The sequence below is a fragment of the Staurois parvus genome, unplaced genomic scaffold (genome assembly GCF_062004578.1).
Source record: "Staurois parvus isolate SC_StPar_1 unplaced genomic scaffold, SC_StPar_1.0 ptg000058l, whole genome shotgun sequence".
Lineage (NCBI taxonomy): Eukaryota > Metazoa > Chordata > Amphibia > Anura > Ranidae > Staurois > Staurois parvus.
The window spans coordinates 779,589-796,059 of NW_028317854.1; the positions used below are offsets into that span (position 1 = coordinate 779,589).

At 44.2% G+C, this 16,471-nt stretch overlaps 1 protein-coding gene across 1 annotated transcript in view; it reads right to left on the reverse strand.

Annotated features, from left to right (window-relative positions):
* LOC149469842 (multidrug and toxin extrusion protein 2-like) overlaps positions 1-16,471 on the reverse strand; it is a 147,634-nt gene that overhangs the window by 8,497 nt on the left and 122,666 nt on the right. The window contains exons 14-15 of the mRNA XM_089668440.1: positions 15,254-15,386; positions 2,841-2,935 (exon numbers count right to left, since the gene is read on the reverse strand). Of these exons, the coding sequence (XP_089524566.1) occupies positions 2,841-2,935; positions 15,254-15,386 (228 nt within the window). The remainder of the gene's footprint in view (positions 1-2,840; positions 2,936-15,253; positions 15,387-16,471) is intronic.

Sequence of the window (16,471 nt, forward strand, 5' to 3'; positions counted from 1 at the left end):
TTGTGTCAGGCCACAAGTGTTGTTATGGATTATTGGAAGGACTCCACAACTTAAAGTGACATTTCACATTGGAGAGCTGATAAAATCCTACAAACTCAAGCCAGACTGGCATTTTGCTCAGAAGGAATACTCAGGCACGTGCTACAGGACCAGTTATGGGAGGGGGAATACTGTAGATTTGTGGAAGATTGTAAGCTGTTGTGCTGCACCGCAGACTAGCCCATACCATACACCCATACACTGATTCCTGCTCTTTTAGGGTAATAACGGGTAAGGTGTGGCAGCTTAGTTGTGCCCGCCAGTAGGTAAATTACTACACTTTCTACCTTCATCCATCAGGAGGTGCCGTGCTGTGCAGCACAAGGGTCTCAGCCTTTGGGCTGGGTGTATGTAAATTTATTGTATGTTCCCAGCATTTGTGGTTGTGTTTACTTGCCACATCTAAGTAAAACTCTGTTGGGGCAAAAGCTGGTGTTTGGGTTGCTTTCCTCGTTTGTGACTTCACTGTATCCTGGGGAGCCCACCCCGGTACACGGCTTACAGATGAGTACACTTTGAAGGTGATGAGATTGTGATCAGAGAGAGGAAAGGAGGCATTTGTGAGGTTGCAGGGAGTGCAAAGACGGGAGATATCAAGGTCTAATGTATTCCCATCAGAGTGAGTGGAGGACTGTATACATTGTGCTAATGCAAAAGATGAGGTTATGTTGAAGAGTTGGGATGTAGCCGGGTTGTTGACATTAATGGGGATGTTAACATTTCCGAGAATGATAGTGGGTAGTTCAGAGGAGAGAAAGTAGGGTAGCCAGTCAGAGAAATCATCAAGAAAGCGGGACACCGGTCCAGGAGGCCGATAGATCACTGCAATCCTCAGAGAAATGGGAGAAAACATCCGAATGCAGTGAGTCTCAAAAGAAGAGAAGGATAGAGAGGGAGGACTTGAAAGGTGCTCATTGGGGACAGAAGCAAACCAACCCCTACTTCTTTCCGACCACTGGGTCTGGGTGAGTGAGTTCAGAGGAGGCCTCCATAGGAAAGTGCTGCGGGAGAAGAAGAATCTGCTGCTTGAAGCCAGGTTTCTGTAATTGGTAGTAGGTTAAGGGAGCTGGAGACAAAAAGGTCATGGACAGAGGTGAGCCTATTACAGACAGAGTGGGCATTCCACAGCGCACATGAAAAAGGGAGGGTGGTTTTTGGGAGCACAGGGACTGATATTAAATTGAGGAGATTGAGGCTATTCCTGGAAGAAGGAGGGTGCCTGGTGTGGGGGTGAAATAGTGGAGGACCAGGGTTTGGGGAGATATCCCCAGAGGTTAGAAGAAGAAGGGTGAGGAAAGTAACATGGGAGCGGGATGTACACAAGTGTACATGCCTTCCAGTCCTGGTGTTTGGGTCAGCAGGAGAGTAAAGATCAGCAGGAGGTGATGGGAGCAGTAGTAGGGAGATTGTAGCAGTGAGGGTGAGATCTATAAGTTTTGGGGTGGAGCAGAGGGGTAAAGAAGTGAGATTTTGGGAACGCAGGATAGTAATATGAAAAGGAGGAGTAGAGAGGAAATATTACAAAGGTACACGGAGTGGAACTCAGACTTGTAGGATTTGTTTCCCAGGGTGTTTGCTTGCAGTCCATCCAGCGTACAGTAGAGTTCTTTGTTGTATCTTCCTGCTGCTTGAGTTATCCTGCTTTAGTTAAACTGCATCTCAGCACTCCAAAAAAAACTGCACTCACACACAAAATTGCACCCAAACTGTGACTCTGCCCCCCCCCCATCAGTGACCTCCCCCCATGAACTGATCTAAATTTATAGGGAGATGGTCAAATGAGCACTCTTCTCTGCCCCAATTAGGAACTGAGAAGGATCACATGAATTGGGGGGGATGTTTCTCAAACACAAACCAGACACAGGCCACAGACATAAAAAGAGTGCAACAAGAGGTGAGAACTACAGTAATCAACACAAACAGACAAAAATATATACACTATTTGTTCTGAGATTTGCAAGGATAAGTTCACCTTTCGGAACATGTTACATGTTACACCCATTTTCAGGGTGTAACATGTTAGGAATGAACCGGCCCCCACTGATCATCATGGTGACAGCTAAGGGATCTTTTCCTCCTTCTTCCACACTTGTTGTCACAATTTAAAAAAAAACGCGGCCATGCAGGGCTGTGCCTGCCTGGCCGCGTCACTCTTTCACAGTGTTATGTGAATGGGAACACTACAAGTTGCAACAGCCTTTGCGGCTGTCGGCTTGTAGTTCTAAATGAACTGCTACCGCACTGTGGAGTGCCCTGGTAGTTTATTGAGCCTTCCTGTCAGTATCTGCTTGCCCATACGGGATGTACAAGCAAGTAGATACAGTGACAAGTCAGAGGGAGAGCTGCATGGCACCAGTGATCTGATCGCTGGTGCAATGCTTTAAAGGCGCCAGAAACAAAAAATATTAAATGCACCTTTTTTAACTGCAAAAAAAGTGCATGTATTATTTTTTGTTGAAAGGTGAATTTATCCTTTAACTGCCACCCTCCCCATCTACAAATATTTGTGATTTGGGGCTTGCATTAGACTACAAACTCTCTTTCCACCCCTTTTTTAAAGTAGGAGGTACTAATCAGCCAACCACCAGTCTTCCACGTGAAAGGAATGAGTGATTCAGATTCTCTCCATATCAAGAATTACCAGGTATTCCTCTTCACTACAAGCTGCCAAATGGAAAGGGGAAAAGAAGGAAAGTTTAGTATGTGCTGGTGGGGAGGGAGGCAGTCAAGCTGACTTGCCCTGCATGGCCAAAGCACAGCTTCACATTATGTCTAATGTCTTAACTCAGTAAGCTCATTACCTCTTCACAGGCCTTGTGCCAGTTCAAACAAAAGATATAGGGTATGTAGATGCAGTTTTGCAGGAACATTGGACAAAACAATCCAATCCACAGACCTTAAAGACAAAACATACATGTGAAAAATATACAGCTATTAGCACCAAATACTATAATAACTGCTATGCAAAAAGAACCATATTGTGAAATCTATTAGCCAGTAAGAAGAAAATAATTCAAGTACAGTTATTCTCAGGGCAAATTGTTGTCTGATATAAGTGTTGTTCTCTCTAACTATTCTGCAGAATGCTGGGAGGGCACATTGCTAATTTCTGTAGCCAGACAGTACTGACATTCCTGTACCTCTGGGCCCTATAGTACCTGCATGGTCTTGTATGGTTATAGTTATAGTTAAGCCCTTGCAGCTGACTGTTACTATCTACTATTACCATGTGAGAGCATTAAAGAACATTTCAAGCATACCATGCTGCTATCTACAGGGAATACCCTACCACCCAGTTGCTTTACAAGTACTAATGAGGTGATGAGGAGTTGATGACTTAGCATACAACTATCACCTTAAGCCAGCCAAATTCAGCATATCTATGTATGGGCACACTGGTAGTACAGAAATCGATCTACTGATCTCAACAGGAGTGAAATCCCCCATTTGCTTCAAATGTGCGGATGAGGGAATCTGGTCACTTTTTTGTTCAACAATACAATACTTATATTGTGTGTAATTTGATTTTTTTTTAGATTTATTTTTGTTATTGTTCAAGTTTAGAATTTCAATTACTTAAATATTCATTGTTAATCAAGCACTGAGAGTTATTGCTGTTGTGTTTTTTTTTTTAAGTGGAGTTCCACTTAAAAGCGGAAGCTCCTCTTATTTGCCTCCTCCCCCCCTCCACTGCCATATTTGGCACCTTTTGGGCAGGAGGTACCCGCTCCCACTTCCGGCTCAGTTTGCCACTGAGCTGGAAGTTCGGCCCTCTCCTTGCTCCCGCAGTCTCCTGGGAACTTTCACAGGTTCAAGAGACTGCCAGACCAATCAGGAGTCTCGCCGCGACTCATGCATGCGCAGTGGGCACTAGGCTGTGAAGCCGCAAACTGTCACAGCCTGGTGCCCACAGTAGAGATGCCGGTGCCACGGAGGACAGAAGGAGAGAAGGGACTGCGCAGATGAGTACATCGCTGGACCCCGGGGCAGGTAAGCGAGTGTTTATTAAAAGTCACCAGCTACAGTTTTTCTAGCTGCTGACTTTTAATAAACACAAAAATGGCTGGAACTCCACTTTAATATTTTTGTATAGGTTTCTAATTAAAAAATAGAAATGCAATTTGATTCTTGCACCTCCAAAGACAGAAAACAATTCAAAGTAGAAACAAAATCTTTGTATGGAATGAAGTGTACGCTAAACCCCAATAAACAGAATTGCAATTTACCAACAAAGTAAAACGTATATTAACTATTCACTTATTCTTTTACATGGACAATTATTTTTAATAGGAGGTATCAAAAAATAAAACAAAACAAAGTGAGCATAGTATACATTTACCAACAACAAAGTATATGTATATTTACCCAACTATTTTTTTTAATTCTTTTACACAAGCAATTATTTTTGATAATGCATTGTCTTTCTATCAGCTGCTTATAAAGTCTGATTCTAATATCATTAAAGTACCAAATAAAATACTAAAAGGCATGAAATTATATGAATCGTAAACCCAAATCCCTGCAATCAAACTATTTTGTAGAAAGACATTTAAATGGACAAGTAAAAAAAGTATCCTGGTTGCTATTGCTTTGCCCCAGAATAACTGGCACTTTGAAGTGCCCTCAACCAAACCTGTCAGGAATGGACTGGCCAGCAATGGTGGGACTCACCTGCCTTATGGGCTGCAGTACCAGGGCTGGCCAGCGGGTGCTCCCAGCAATCAGAGACTCAACCTTGCAGCCAGCCAAACACCTGAAACTGCTTATGCTGGTGTATTTAAGGGATGGCCAGACCTGCAGACTCTGCCTTGGTGTGTGTTTCTCCTGGGCCCTGTATCCTGTTCCTGCAACCCTGTTCCTGTTCCTGTCTGATTCGTTGCTGACCCTGCTCTGATCCCTGGCTTTGTCTGACCATTCTCCTGCTCTGATCCCTGGCTTTGTCTGACCATTCTGCTGCTCTGATCCCTGGCTTTGTCTGACCATTCTCCTGCTTAACCCCATACGTTCTGACCTCCTGTTGAGGATCCCGGCCTGCCTGACGACGCTTGCATTGTATGTTTTGTTATCTGTGGGTGGTTTGGTTTGGTTCGTTTGCACTGTGTTATGTTTTAGTATTGCACTGCGTTTATGTATTGTTAGTGTTAATAAATTATATTATTTATATCATATCTGGAGTCTGCGTTTCCCTGTGTCGGTTCACATACCTCTGGTCATACCCTGGAGCTCTGACAAAACCCAAATTGATAAAAGCAAACATTCAGCCAAGATGAACATTCATACTTCTAGTTCCATTTAGTGATGGTGATTTTTAAGGGCAATTAGACTGCATGCACCTTATACATACCAGTGCTTGCTGTGGGCAAATTAAAGACACTCAACTCACATGAAACATCCAGACTTAGACTACATTTCCAGAAACTCTCTTACAGTAGGTGTATGGGAAGCCTAAACTTATAAACAGAATGACAGAAGATCTTATATCTACAGTATGGGCATTTCTAGATTCCCATTGCCAGCAGATCTGGAGGAGAATAGCTTTTGTAATTATTGCTATTGTATTGACCATGATAAGCCAACATCAAAGCTGTTTGGCAGCAGCTTCATCTCTCTTCTTCTGACTAAACAAGCATATACATGTATGCTTGGTCAGGCTACCAATGGCCATCTGTGGATGAGCATAAATATAATGTCACAGGTTCCCACAGGTTCACTCTTGCCATTTCTTTACAATTCATGACAAAGTTTTCTATCTGTCTTAATGTTGGAAGTATGGGGAGAAAGATGGTGCATCCTAATAAAATATCAATGGCTTTTTTTTTTACTTATGAACTAGTTTGAATTATTAATACAATTAAATAAGGAGTATTAGTGTGGCTGCCAACCATTGCTTACTGCTGTTGGGAGTGCTATTGTTTATAGTGATGTCAGTGTTGCTGAAGATCACATGGACTGATATTAGCATGCCAAAGTGGATGCACACTCACTGCACCCTTGCTATAGATACTGTATATGGTAATGGGGCTGCATGCTCGTTTACATTTTTTTTAATCCAGGAAAGCTTTTGTAATATGACAGGAGCATTGCTAAACTGTGTGATACTAGATTTAGAAGACATGTAAGATATAGTGATAATAGTGGCTAGATTCAGCTGGTAGATAATCCTTGTACAATGATTTTTACAATGGCAAAGGAGAAGCCATTTAGGAGTAATGTTGGGCTAGATGTTTGAGTCGAATGCAAGTTCATTGTGCGTTCGTGTGTTCGGCAAACACACAAACGGAAGGGCGTTCGGCAGGCTGTTCGCACCATAAAATGCACTGTGCCCTGACAGTGCATTGTGATTGGCCAAAGCAATACACCTGACCACAAGTCAGGTGCATTGCTATGGCCAATCACAGCGCATGATAACACCACAAGGGGCAGAGTTACCCTGCCCCTTATGAAGTCATCAAGGTATTTAAGAACTGTCAGACAGCCGGGAGCCAGCGTTGAGAATGAAGCGGGGGTTTTTTTCGGGTCGGCGGTGGTGGCGGGCATCGTGATTGAGGGGGACATTTTTTAATTTTTGTTTTACCAAAAGGACTTGTCAAAGATATTTTTTACACTACACTTTTTTTCGTGAATGGGAAGCAGTTACATGTACCCCATATTCATTCACATGGGGGGGCAGGATTTGGGGGCCCCATTGTTAAAGGGGGCTTCCAGATTCTTATAAACCCCCATGCCTGCAGACCCCCACAACCACCGGCCACGGTTGTGGGGAAGCAGTCCTTGTCTTCATCAACATGGGGACAAGGTGAATTGGGGGATAAGGTGCCCCCAAAGCACCCCCCATGTTCAGGGCATGTGGCCTGGCATGGTTCGGGGAGGGGCCCTCGCTCACCCACTCCTTTCCTGACTTGCTGGGCTGCATGCTCAGATAAGGGTCTGGTATCTTTTTTAAAGATTTAATAATCCATACTAGACCTGAAGGGTATTTTTTGTAATTGCTGGCCAATGCCAGCAATTTTTTACATTCAGCTGTCAGCGGGTAACCCAACTGACAGCTGAAACATTCAAGAATGCTTTTAGTTGCTATGCGGTATCTTACCACATACTCAGATGCAGTAAGATACTGCTTAATGAATTGTCTCCTCTGTTCGAAGTCGAACTTTCATTAGGTTTGAATGTTCGACTGCGAACCGAACAGAGGGTTGTTTGGCCCATCACTATATAGGAGCTCTAAAAACGGCTGAAACATTTTCTTGTTTATTTATTCAAGTGAAAACATTGTACTCTTTCTGTAGAAATTTGGAGTAGATGTAAACCCAATGACTAAAATCTCATACGTTTTAACAGGCTAATGTAATTTCAAAGGCTGTTTTCAGCCTTTTCAAATGTGCTAATTTCTATGAATTAATACCTGCTAATTGTTCCGCAAAGATCCTTATTCAGGCACTTCCTGTTAAAGTGGTAGTAAAGTCTTGGAATGGAAAATCTGCTGACAGGGAGGGTTTTTATAACAGAAGACACCCTAGTAGTCTCTTCTGTCATAAATGTCCCCCCTGCCTGTTCAAGGTAATGTGATCTGAGCCACATATGTGCAGCTCATACCACATTTACGGCGTGCCTCAGCGATCTGACTCCCATGCGCATGCACAGGAGTGACATGACCCACAGCCCGGCCATTGAAGTGGCTGAAGAATGGGAACCTGGAAGGAGGGCAAGATTGAAGAGTTGTGTCAGAGTGGCGCTGGCGCTCTCCATTTGCAGGTAAGCCTGTCATATTGTACTAGTATGCAGTGCAGAGATGTTACTACCATTTAAGAGGTGACAGCTGGCTTCCAGTTGTGCTCTTGTGATTTCATCCAGTCACATGTGGCCATGCTGACACTCAAGTGTCACGATTGCGGCGTCAGACCCCAGACCTTCTCACCAAACTCGTGACCGAAGGACTAGCCGATCTAAAACCACGATGTCACGTGCGTAACAATGCCACACCCAGCTGCACTCTGCACAACAATTTTCCAGCTAATTGGATCACAATCGATATACCGGCAGCCTGAGCGATTGTTACTGGGTCAGGTTAAGGACGCAATTAACCCTTCACACTGCCACCACCTCCTTTTTGTACAGAGAAAGAGGAAACTCGGCAATATCAGCTAAAACACTATAATGGTTGAGATAATCATTTGCATAATATGGTCACCGCAGGCCGATTATGCAGGGCATTAAACAAACACAGTAGCGTTCTCTTTAGAGGCAGGAATTCGTAAATTGCAATAAAACGCTATAGAAACAGTTCAACACTTTCAGAAGGAAAGATTTATTACTAAAAGGTCAAACGGGTGCAATAAAAATATTTACAGAAAAAGATGTAACTAAGATATAGATATATATATAAACATACAGAAACCAACAGCACAGCAAAGAGATATCAGAGAGAGGTGAAAGGGTTAAGGTACTTGCCAAAGTCCTGGGATAGCAGATCCAAGTTTCAGAGCAAAAGGGCACGGGTCTCCCCAGGTGGTATTGATGTTAAAATGGGAGACGTCTTCAACTTTCACTCTTAGACCTGACAGCCTATTTTGTAGTCCCCAGCAGGGGGTGTCTCTGAAGTCAAGGACCAATGCCCCGTTTAGGGCGTGTAGGTATGGGTGGATACCTCAACCAGAGCCAAAATCTCCCGTAACTCATATTTTGGCCCATAACTTTCCAGCTGCACAAGTGACATTCCACCCGCAGGTAGATTATTATGCAGACACGTCTGAGGATTAATTAGATATGAATTATGAAATTATACACTGTACGGTTCACAAGATCTACTTTTCTGTTTTCCTATGTATCCGAGACAATGCGAGTAACCTATCAAACTGTTCGCCTTATTGTGGCCAATCTGATGATAGGTCCGGTTTTTATGTAAGTCTCTCATATTCCAAGATATGCGACATAGGGAAGAAATGGATTTTAAAGAGTGTTTATCTGATTCTGTCACCTACGCTGAGTTAGGTTTATTAGGTTGGAATCTCTTTCAATTCCTGGGAAAGCTTGCCTTATCTCTTCCGAGGTGTTACAATTTGCAGGTTCTTTGGACAGGGAGGCCCCGGCTCCCTTGGGGGGCTTTATAGCTCCTATGACCCTCCTGTGACATTCCCAACTCACACACATACTGGCCAAATGTCGCTGGGCCTCTCTAAGGAGGGAGGGAGGAATAATGAGGGAGAAATATATTTGTCAGGATGGATAATCCCTTTGCTAAGATGTTGGTTGAAGCCAAAATGGTTGAACCACGTCCATCTCTGGGAATACGCTATTACACCTTCCCCCTTAGGTGGCTACATTGGAGGGGACTGCAATTTACCTCCTGACGCAACCCACTTCTGCCACGGGCTGGTCTGACCAGGGCACAGAGCCACTGTGCCCAGGGGTTCACCTTGGGGTGATATGCACTGCGGGAGACCCAGGTTCCTTTTGAAAAGGAAACTATTCTCCCCAGCAACACTGCTGTGCTAACCAAGTAAGTGGTCATGGGTGAGCACCAGTCGGCTGTGGCTATCCGAATACCGTGGTGACTGCCGGGGTGCCCACCTGGTAACAAAACACTTCGGCTCAGGGGTGTCATCTGCTAACATATTAATATGTAGCTTCTTGTTGAGGTAGAGAAGGAGATTTCCCTCTCCCATCTTCTTCCTCAGGCCTAGGACTACATCTGGCCCGAAGGTAGTGGCGCTGGTGTGCACCGGACAGGCGAATTCTGGAACTCGCCTCCCAGATGTGTCCACAGGTACCTTCATCCAAGATGAACAGTCCTCGCTACCTGCTAGCATCCAGGACACCAGTTCCTCCAGTTTCCTGTCTGCTAGGTCAGTCACAGGTCCAGCTGAGCCATGATAGTTGCACCCAGGCGTCTTACCGTAGCCAGCTGCACCCACGACTGATGTAACCTGCTTTTTGGCCTGGGGAGCAGACCAGGCCACCACTGCCTCAGTCTCCCCATGCCCAGACCTCTGGGGGTCTCTTCCTACCGGTGGTTCCCAAAGCTGAACCACTGACATGCCCCACTGACAGTTACCCTTCTCGACTGTCAGACTAGGCACGGGCAGGTTGTTCCTGACTAGTGACAGGGGCCCAAGTTGCTCTTCCCAGACAGGGCCGAACACCGCAAGACCCCTAAAGTAGGCAACAGCATCCAGTTCCACTCCACATTGCAGGTCATTCCTGACCCCTGGGGAGGTGGTTGGTGCGTTCTCAACCCCAACTAGCTTTCCCGTGAATTCAGGCAAGCCACTTGGGGTAGGGAAGGCTGGCTCATCCTGAGCCTCCTGGGTTAGATATGGTGGTCCATACCCTCTTCTCAGGTCCATGATAGTTAGACAACAGGCCCCTTCCGGATGCTCCATTACCTCATGGCTCCTGGGTAGTCCAAAACCACAGGGCTGGTGCTCAGTTTTCCAAGGTCCTCAAAAAGCCTGGTCATCTGATTCTGTTTGAGGACCGAGACTACCGGGGATGCCCAGACTCTAGCTGACCCCTGGATTCTGGACTGCGCCATTCCCTCTGTCTCTTTGGCCCATTCAGCCTGCACCTCCTGGGAGAGAAGGTTGGCAGAAGGCAGGAGGGAGGCATGCATTCTGCCGTCTACCTTCTGAACCGCACGGTGAGCTCTCCCCGGGTTCTCCTGAATCCAGACACCATCTATCAGAGGCATTGCCAGCAGCTTCGGGACCTGAGTGGCAAGGAAAGGTGATTGGGGCTGAGGACCGCAGCCCTCTCTCTGAAATCCGAGCATCAACCCAAATAAGGCCCCTTGCACTCCCAATCTGAGTGTGCTGTCCCTGGCTAGGACACATGTTTGTCTGCTTGATGACACACCGTGACAGATCAGATCAGATGACATGCTTTCAGGCTTCCAGCCCCCTGTGGATAGGCCATTCTTCCTGTCAGGCCTGTGTTTACTCTTCCCAGCAGGGGAGCTCAGCTCTAGCCAGATGCTGAAATCCCCATCTGAATGGCTTTCCAGGGCTGCCTTACCCGTGGAACTACAAGTCCCAGCCGGCTGTTGTTTACCCTTCTCAGCAGGGCAACTCATAGCTAGCTGACCTCCTGAAGTTCCTTTGTGAATCGCTTTTCAAGGCTGCCTTATGTGTGGAACTACAAGTCCCAGCCGGCTGTTGTTTACGCTTCTCAGCAGGGCAACTCATACCTAGCTGACCTCTGAAGTTCCTTTGTGAATCGCTTTTCAGTGCTGCCTTATGCGTGGAACTACAAGTCCCAGCCGGATGTTGTTTACCCTTCTCAGCAGGGCAACTCATAGCTAGCTGAACTCTGAAGTTCCTTTGTGAATCGCTTTTCAGTGCTGCCTTATGCGTGGAACTACAAGTCCCAGCCGGCTGTTGTTTACCCTTCTCAGCAGGGCAACTCATAGCTAGCTGACCTCTGAAGTTCCTTTGTGAATCGCTTTTCAGTGCTGCCTTATGCGTGGAACTACAAGTCCCAGCCGGATGTTGTTTACCCTTCTCAGCAGGGCAACGCATAGCTAGCTGAACTCTGAAGTTCCTTTGTGAATCGCTTTTCAGTGCTGCCTTATGCGTGGAACTACAAGTACCAGCCGGTGGCCCAGTACCATGCAAGGCCAACAGTTGGGCACTTATCGAGGCATAATCTTCTGAGACTGGGCAAGGAATCAGGCCTATCCAGACCATCCCTTTGCTCAGCCCCCAGAGATTGTGCAAGGAGGAATAGGATGAGCACTGCCAGAGCCCTACAATATGACCTCCAACAGGCCACTGGTCTCTAACCAAACAATGAGAAACAGACTTCATGAGGGTGGCCTGAGGGCCTGACATCCTCTAGTGGGCCCTGTACTCACTGTCCGGCACCATAGAATTTGATTGACATTTGCCATTGAACACCAGAATTGGCAGGTCCACCACTCGCGCTCTGTGCTTTTTACAGATGAGAGCAGGTTCATCCTGAGCACACATGATAGACGTGAAAGGGCCTGGAGAAGCCATTAAGAACGTTAGGCTGCCTGTAACATCGTTCAGCATGACCGTTTTTGGTGGTGGGTCAGTGATGGTCTGGGGAGGCATATCCATGCAGGAACGCATAGACCTCTACATGCTAGACAATGGTACCCTGACTGTCATGTCATTAGGTATTGGAGTTAAATCCTTGGACCCATTGTCAGAAACTATGCTGGTGCAGTGGTTCCCGGGTTCCTCCTGGTGCATGAAAATGCCCAGCCTTATGTGGTGAGAATATTCAGGCAGTTCTTGGAGGACGAAAGAACTGATACCATTGAATGTCCCCCACGCTTGCCTGACCTAAACCAAATAGAACACCTCTGGGATATCATGTTTCTCTCCATCCGACGATGCCAGATTGCACCTCAGACTGTCCAGGAGCTCAGTGATGCTCTGGTCCAGACCTGGGAGGAAATACCCCAGGACGCCATCCGTCATCTCATTAGGAGCATGCCCCGACGTTGTCAGGCATTCATACAAGCACGTGGGGGCCATACAAACTACTGAGTACCATTTTGAGTTGCTGCAATGAAATTTCAGCACAATGGATTAGTCTGCTGCATCATTTTTTCACTTTGATTTTTGGGGGTGTTTTTAAATTCAGTCCTCTGTAGGTTGATCATTTTCATTTCCATCAAACGATGGGGCATTCTTACATTCCTAACACATTATGCAGTCCATATCAGTATAGATATCCAGCATATTTTTCCCCATTGAGATCTGATGTGTTTTCAAAGTGTTCCTTTAACTTTTTTGAGCCGTGTGTAAGTGTGTGTGTATATAAGTGTGTGTGTGTTTATATATATATATATATATATATATATATATATATATATACACAGTATATATATATATATATATATATATATATATATATATATACATACATACATACATACATACATGGACAGAGAGAGAGATATTTTTCTTTGCATCCTTGCTATGTTTGTGTACAATTATTATTTTATTCGTGATATATAAAATTTTGATGCCCCAGGATCTCCCAGGCATTCCACACATTTCAGGCAAACTGACATAGCTATCGCTGTGCATGAATTTATCATATCAAGATGAATCACCGGAAACTCTAAAATGACACTTAAAGCGGAGCTCCACCCAAAAGGGGAATTTCTGCTTTAAAGACTGGTCCCCCGTTCCCCATAAGGTTTGGCACCTTTGGGGGGCAGGGAGGAGCGGGTACCCGAATTTGACAGGTACCAGCTCCCACTTCCGCTCCAATCGCAATTGGAAGTGGAAGGTGGTCTCCCTCTCTGTAGTCTTTTGGGACACGTGGCAGGTCCCAGAAGACTACAGGATCATTCAGGAAGTGCAGCGTTACTCGCGCATGCGCAGTGGGTACACAAAAACATCTGGAACTCCGCTTTAACCACTTCTTGAACGCGCTATATCTGAATGACAGCTACAGTGCAGTCATCCAGTTCTGAGAGGGTGTCACATGATGTCCTCCCAAAACGCACGCCCCCAGTGGGGCGCTCTCTGTGATCATTGTGTCCTTTGGACACAGCTGATCACATGACATGGTAAAGGGGCAATCACAGCGGCCTTTTACCATGTGATCAGTCTAATCACAGCTTATCACTGTGTACCGGTTACTTACCGGTTATCCGCAATACTTTCCTCATGCTGTTACAATGTGAGGAAAGTACTGCCAATAACTGTCAATTGTGAAAGGAGACATCTACACTGATAATCCGTACCCTGGTTTTCAGTGCAGCCCCAAAAGTGTCCATCAGTACCTGTCTGTGCTACCAGTCTGTGCCCGTCAGTGCTGCCTATCAGTGCCCATCAGTGCCGCATTCCAGTGCAGCCTCATCATCAATGCCCACCAGTGTCGCCCCATCAGTGCAGTCTATCAGTGCCCATCAGTGCGGCCTCATCAGTGCCCATTAATGCTGTCTATCAGTGCAGCCTCATTAATGCACATCAGTGAAGGAGAAAAATTACCTGTTTGCAAAATTTTATAATACAAACAAAGAAAAATGTTGTTTTTTTTTCAAAATTTTCTGTGTTTTTTCATTTGTTTAGCAAAAAATAAAACACCCTGTGGTGATTAAATGCCACCAAAAGAAAGCTCTATTTGTGTAAAAAAAATAAAAATTGAATATGAGTACAGTGTTGCATGACCATGCAATCATCATTCAAAGTGTGACTGCACTGAATGCTGAAAATTGGCCTGGGCACGAAGGTGGTGAAAGTGTCCAGTAGGCAAATGTTTAAACAGATCCCCCAATCATAGAGAAGGTGCCACTTTCTGGGCCAGATTTATTCAAATTTTATGAGTGTATTATTCACAACTAGATAAAGCAGGGAGGAACACTCACAAAGCGAAGAACATCTACACACACCATCTGGAAGGTAGACACCATCTCACGAGGACACTCATATCATCTTAAGACATTCATCAACTAGAGAAGAGATGCCATTTTAGGGAAGCTCCAATCCACCCACTAATTGGCAGCCATCTTTGGGTCTGATCATCAGTTATCTAAAAAGGTTACCTGATACTTAGAGGGTAATTATAATATATTTTCTATTGATTTTGCTTGATTAGATGGATATCAGTTGCCGTATTCCTTTTTGCAACCTAATAAGTTCTCCTCACAATAGCATAACTACACAAGCTAGGTAATTTGTTGTTTTGTTTTGTTCTTGGGCTGTATAGTCATTCAATTTTGTGTAGTTTGACACTTATTCCTTCTGCAGGGGAAAAGCAGTTGAATTCCGTAAAACGCAGATTATAATCTTATAGTTATCAGTGGTTATGTTTATGGGGAGAAAATAATGACTGAAAATTAATTTCATCAATTCAATTTAAGCACAATTATCGTAGTGTCTATATGTATCACAATCTAACTATTATTAATGGTGTTTGTAAAGTCACTTTGTGAAACAAATATTAATTGATTTCATAATCTCCAGTCCATACTCACACTGATCTGGTTTGTGTTCTTAAAGAATTTTGCTTGGGTAAAAACTAACCGAGAATAATTTAAGTCAGTTAAATTATTTTTATAAATAATTTTAGTATTGGAGGTTGTGTGATTCGATTGATTTAGCTGTCTAAATTAATTGTTCAGGCATTCTCTGACAATTTATCTGATAATGCTGATCTACCAATTTAGCTTAGGCAGACAGAAACATTGTATACACATACATATTCTTGCCATATATGCAATATATGATCGTACCTAAAACCCCGAGTTTTGCTGGAAACATCAGTGATAATCCAACTGGAAGACCAATGAGGTAATAGCCCAAAAAAATTGTAATCGCACCAATTTTTTGCCTTCCTGTTCCTCTTAATATTCCACCACAGACTGCCTATAACAGAATATTGAATGTTAATTGTTGTATACGTTTATCTTATGAAAAAAACAGCTTTGTGATGTGAAGAGCAACCAAAAGTACCACATTCCTAAAAATCATACTATACATTATCAGTCTTTTAGTTGGGGTGAGACTTTTTAGATGAGTCTAAGACCAGTTGAAAAAATCATACAATTATACTTTATTTCATATTTTGACAAATATTAAAAGACCATAAAAAAGTCTTGCAGTTCCATAATAAACTTTTAATTTATCAGTGATCTTAAAATGCAGGACTATATCTTATCATCTTGTCTCTCGACCACCACTTCTAAATGTGGATATACTGTACATGCATACTTTACCCATATGCTCAAAATTACAAATTATACATTGCTCGTTTTCAGAGTCCACTTTACGTATATTTACATATAAGGTGGCTGTATTCTCAATGCTCTTTGCGATCTGCTTCCTCAGGAGATCAAGGCAACGAAGGTCACAGCATAATATTTAAATAATTACATATTACATTCCACATCAACTCATTTCTACCTTTAACGCTCTACTTCATCCTGCACTGCCTCCACCCACTATCTCACTCACTGCCCAGGAAATCGCCAATCACTTCAAAAATAAGATTGATACAATTCATGATGAAATCTCCACTCTACAGATATCCCCCCCCCCCACTTAACACCCCATGTCCACAGGTAAACTCAACACTTCCCTTATTCAACCCTACTACTGTAGACAAGGTTGCTAAACCTTTTTCTAATGCCCACCTAACCACCTGCTCTCTGGACCCTATTCCCTCTCAAATACTGCAGTCAGCCTCTGGCACTATCCTAAACTCTCCAACTCACATCTTCAATCTCTCCCTCTTTTCTGGCATCTTCTCCAACTCTCTAAAACATGCACTGGTCATTCCCATACGTAATAAGCCTTCCTTGGACCCCACCAATCTTAACAATCTTTTCCTCCAAACTCCTTGAACGCCTTCAACTGACTAAGTGACCACTTCATTAAGAATAACCTTCTTGATCACCTTCAGTCTGGATTTTGCCCTCAACACTCCACAGAAACTGCTCTCCTAAAACTCA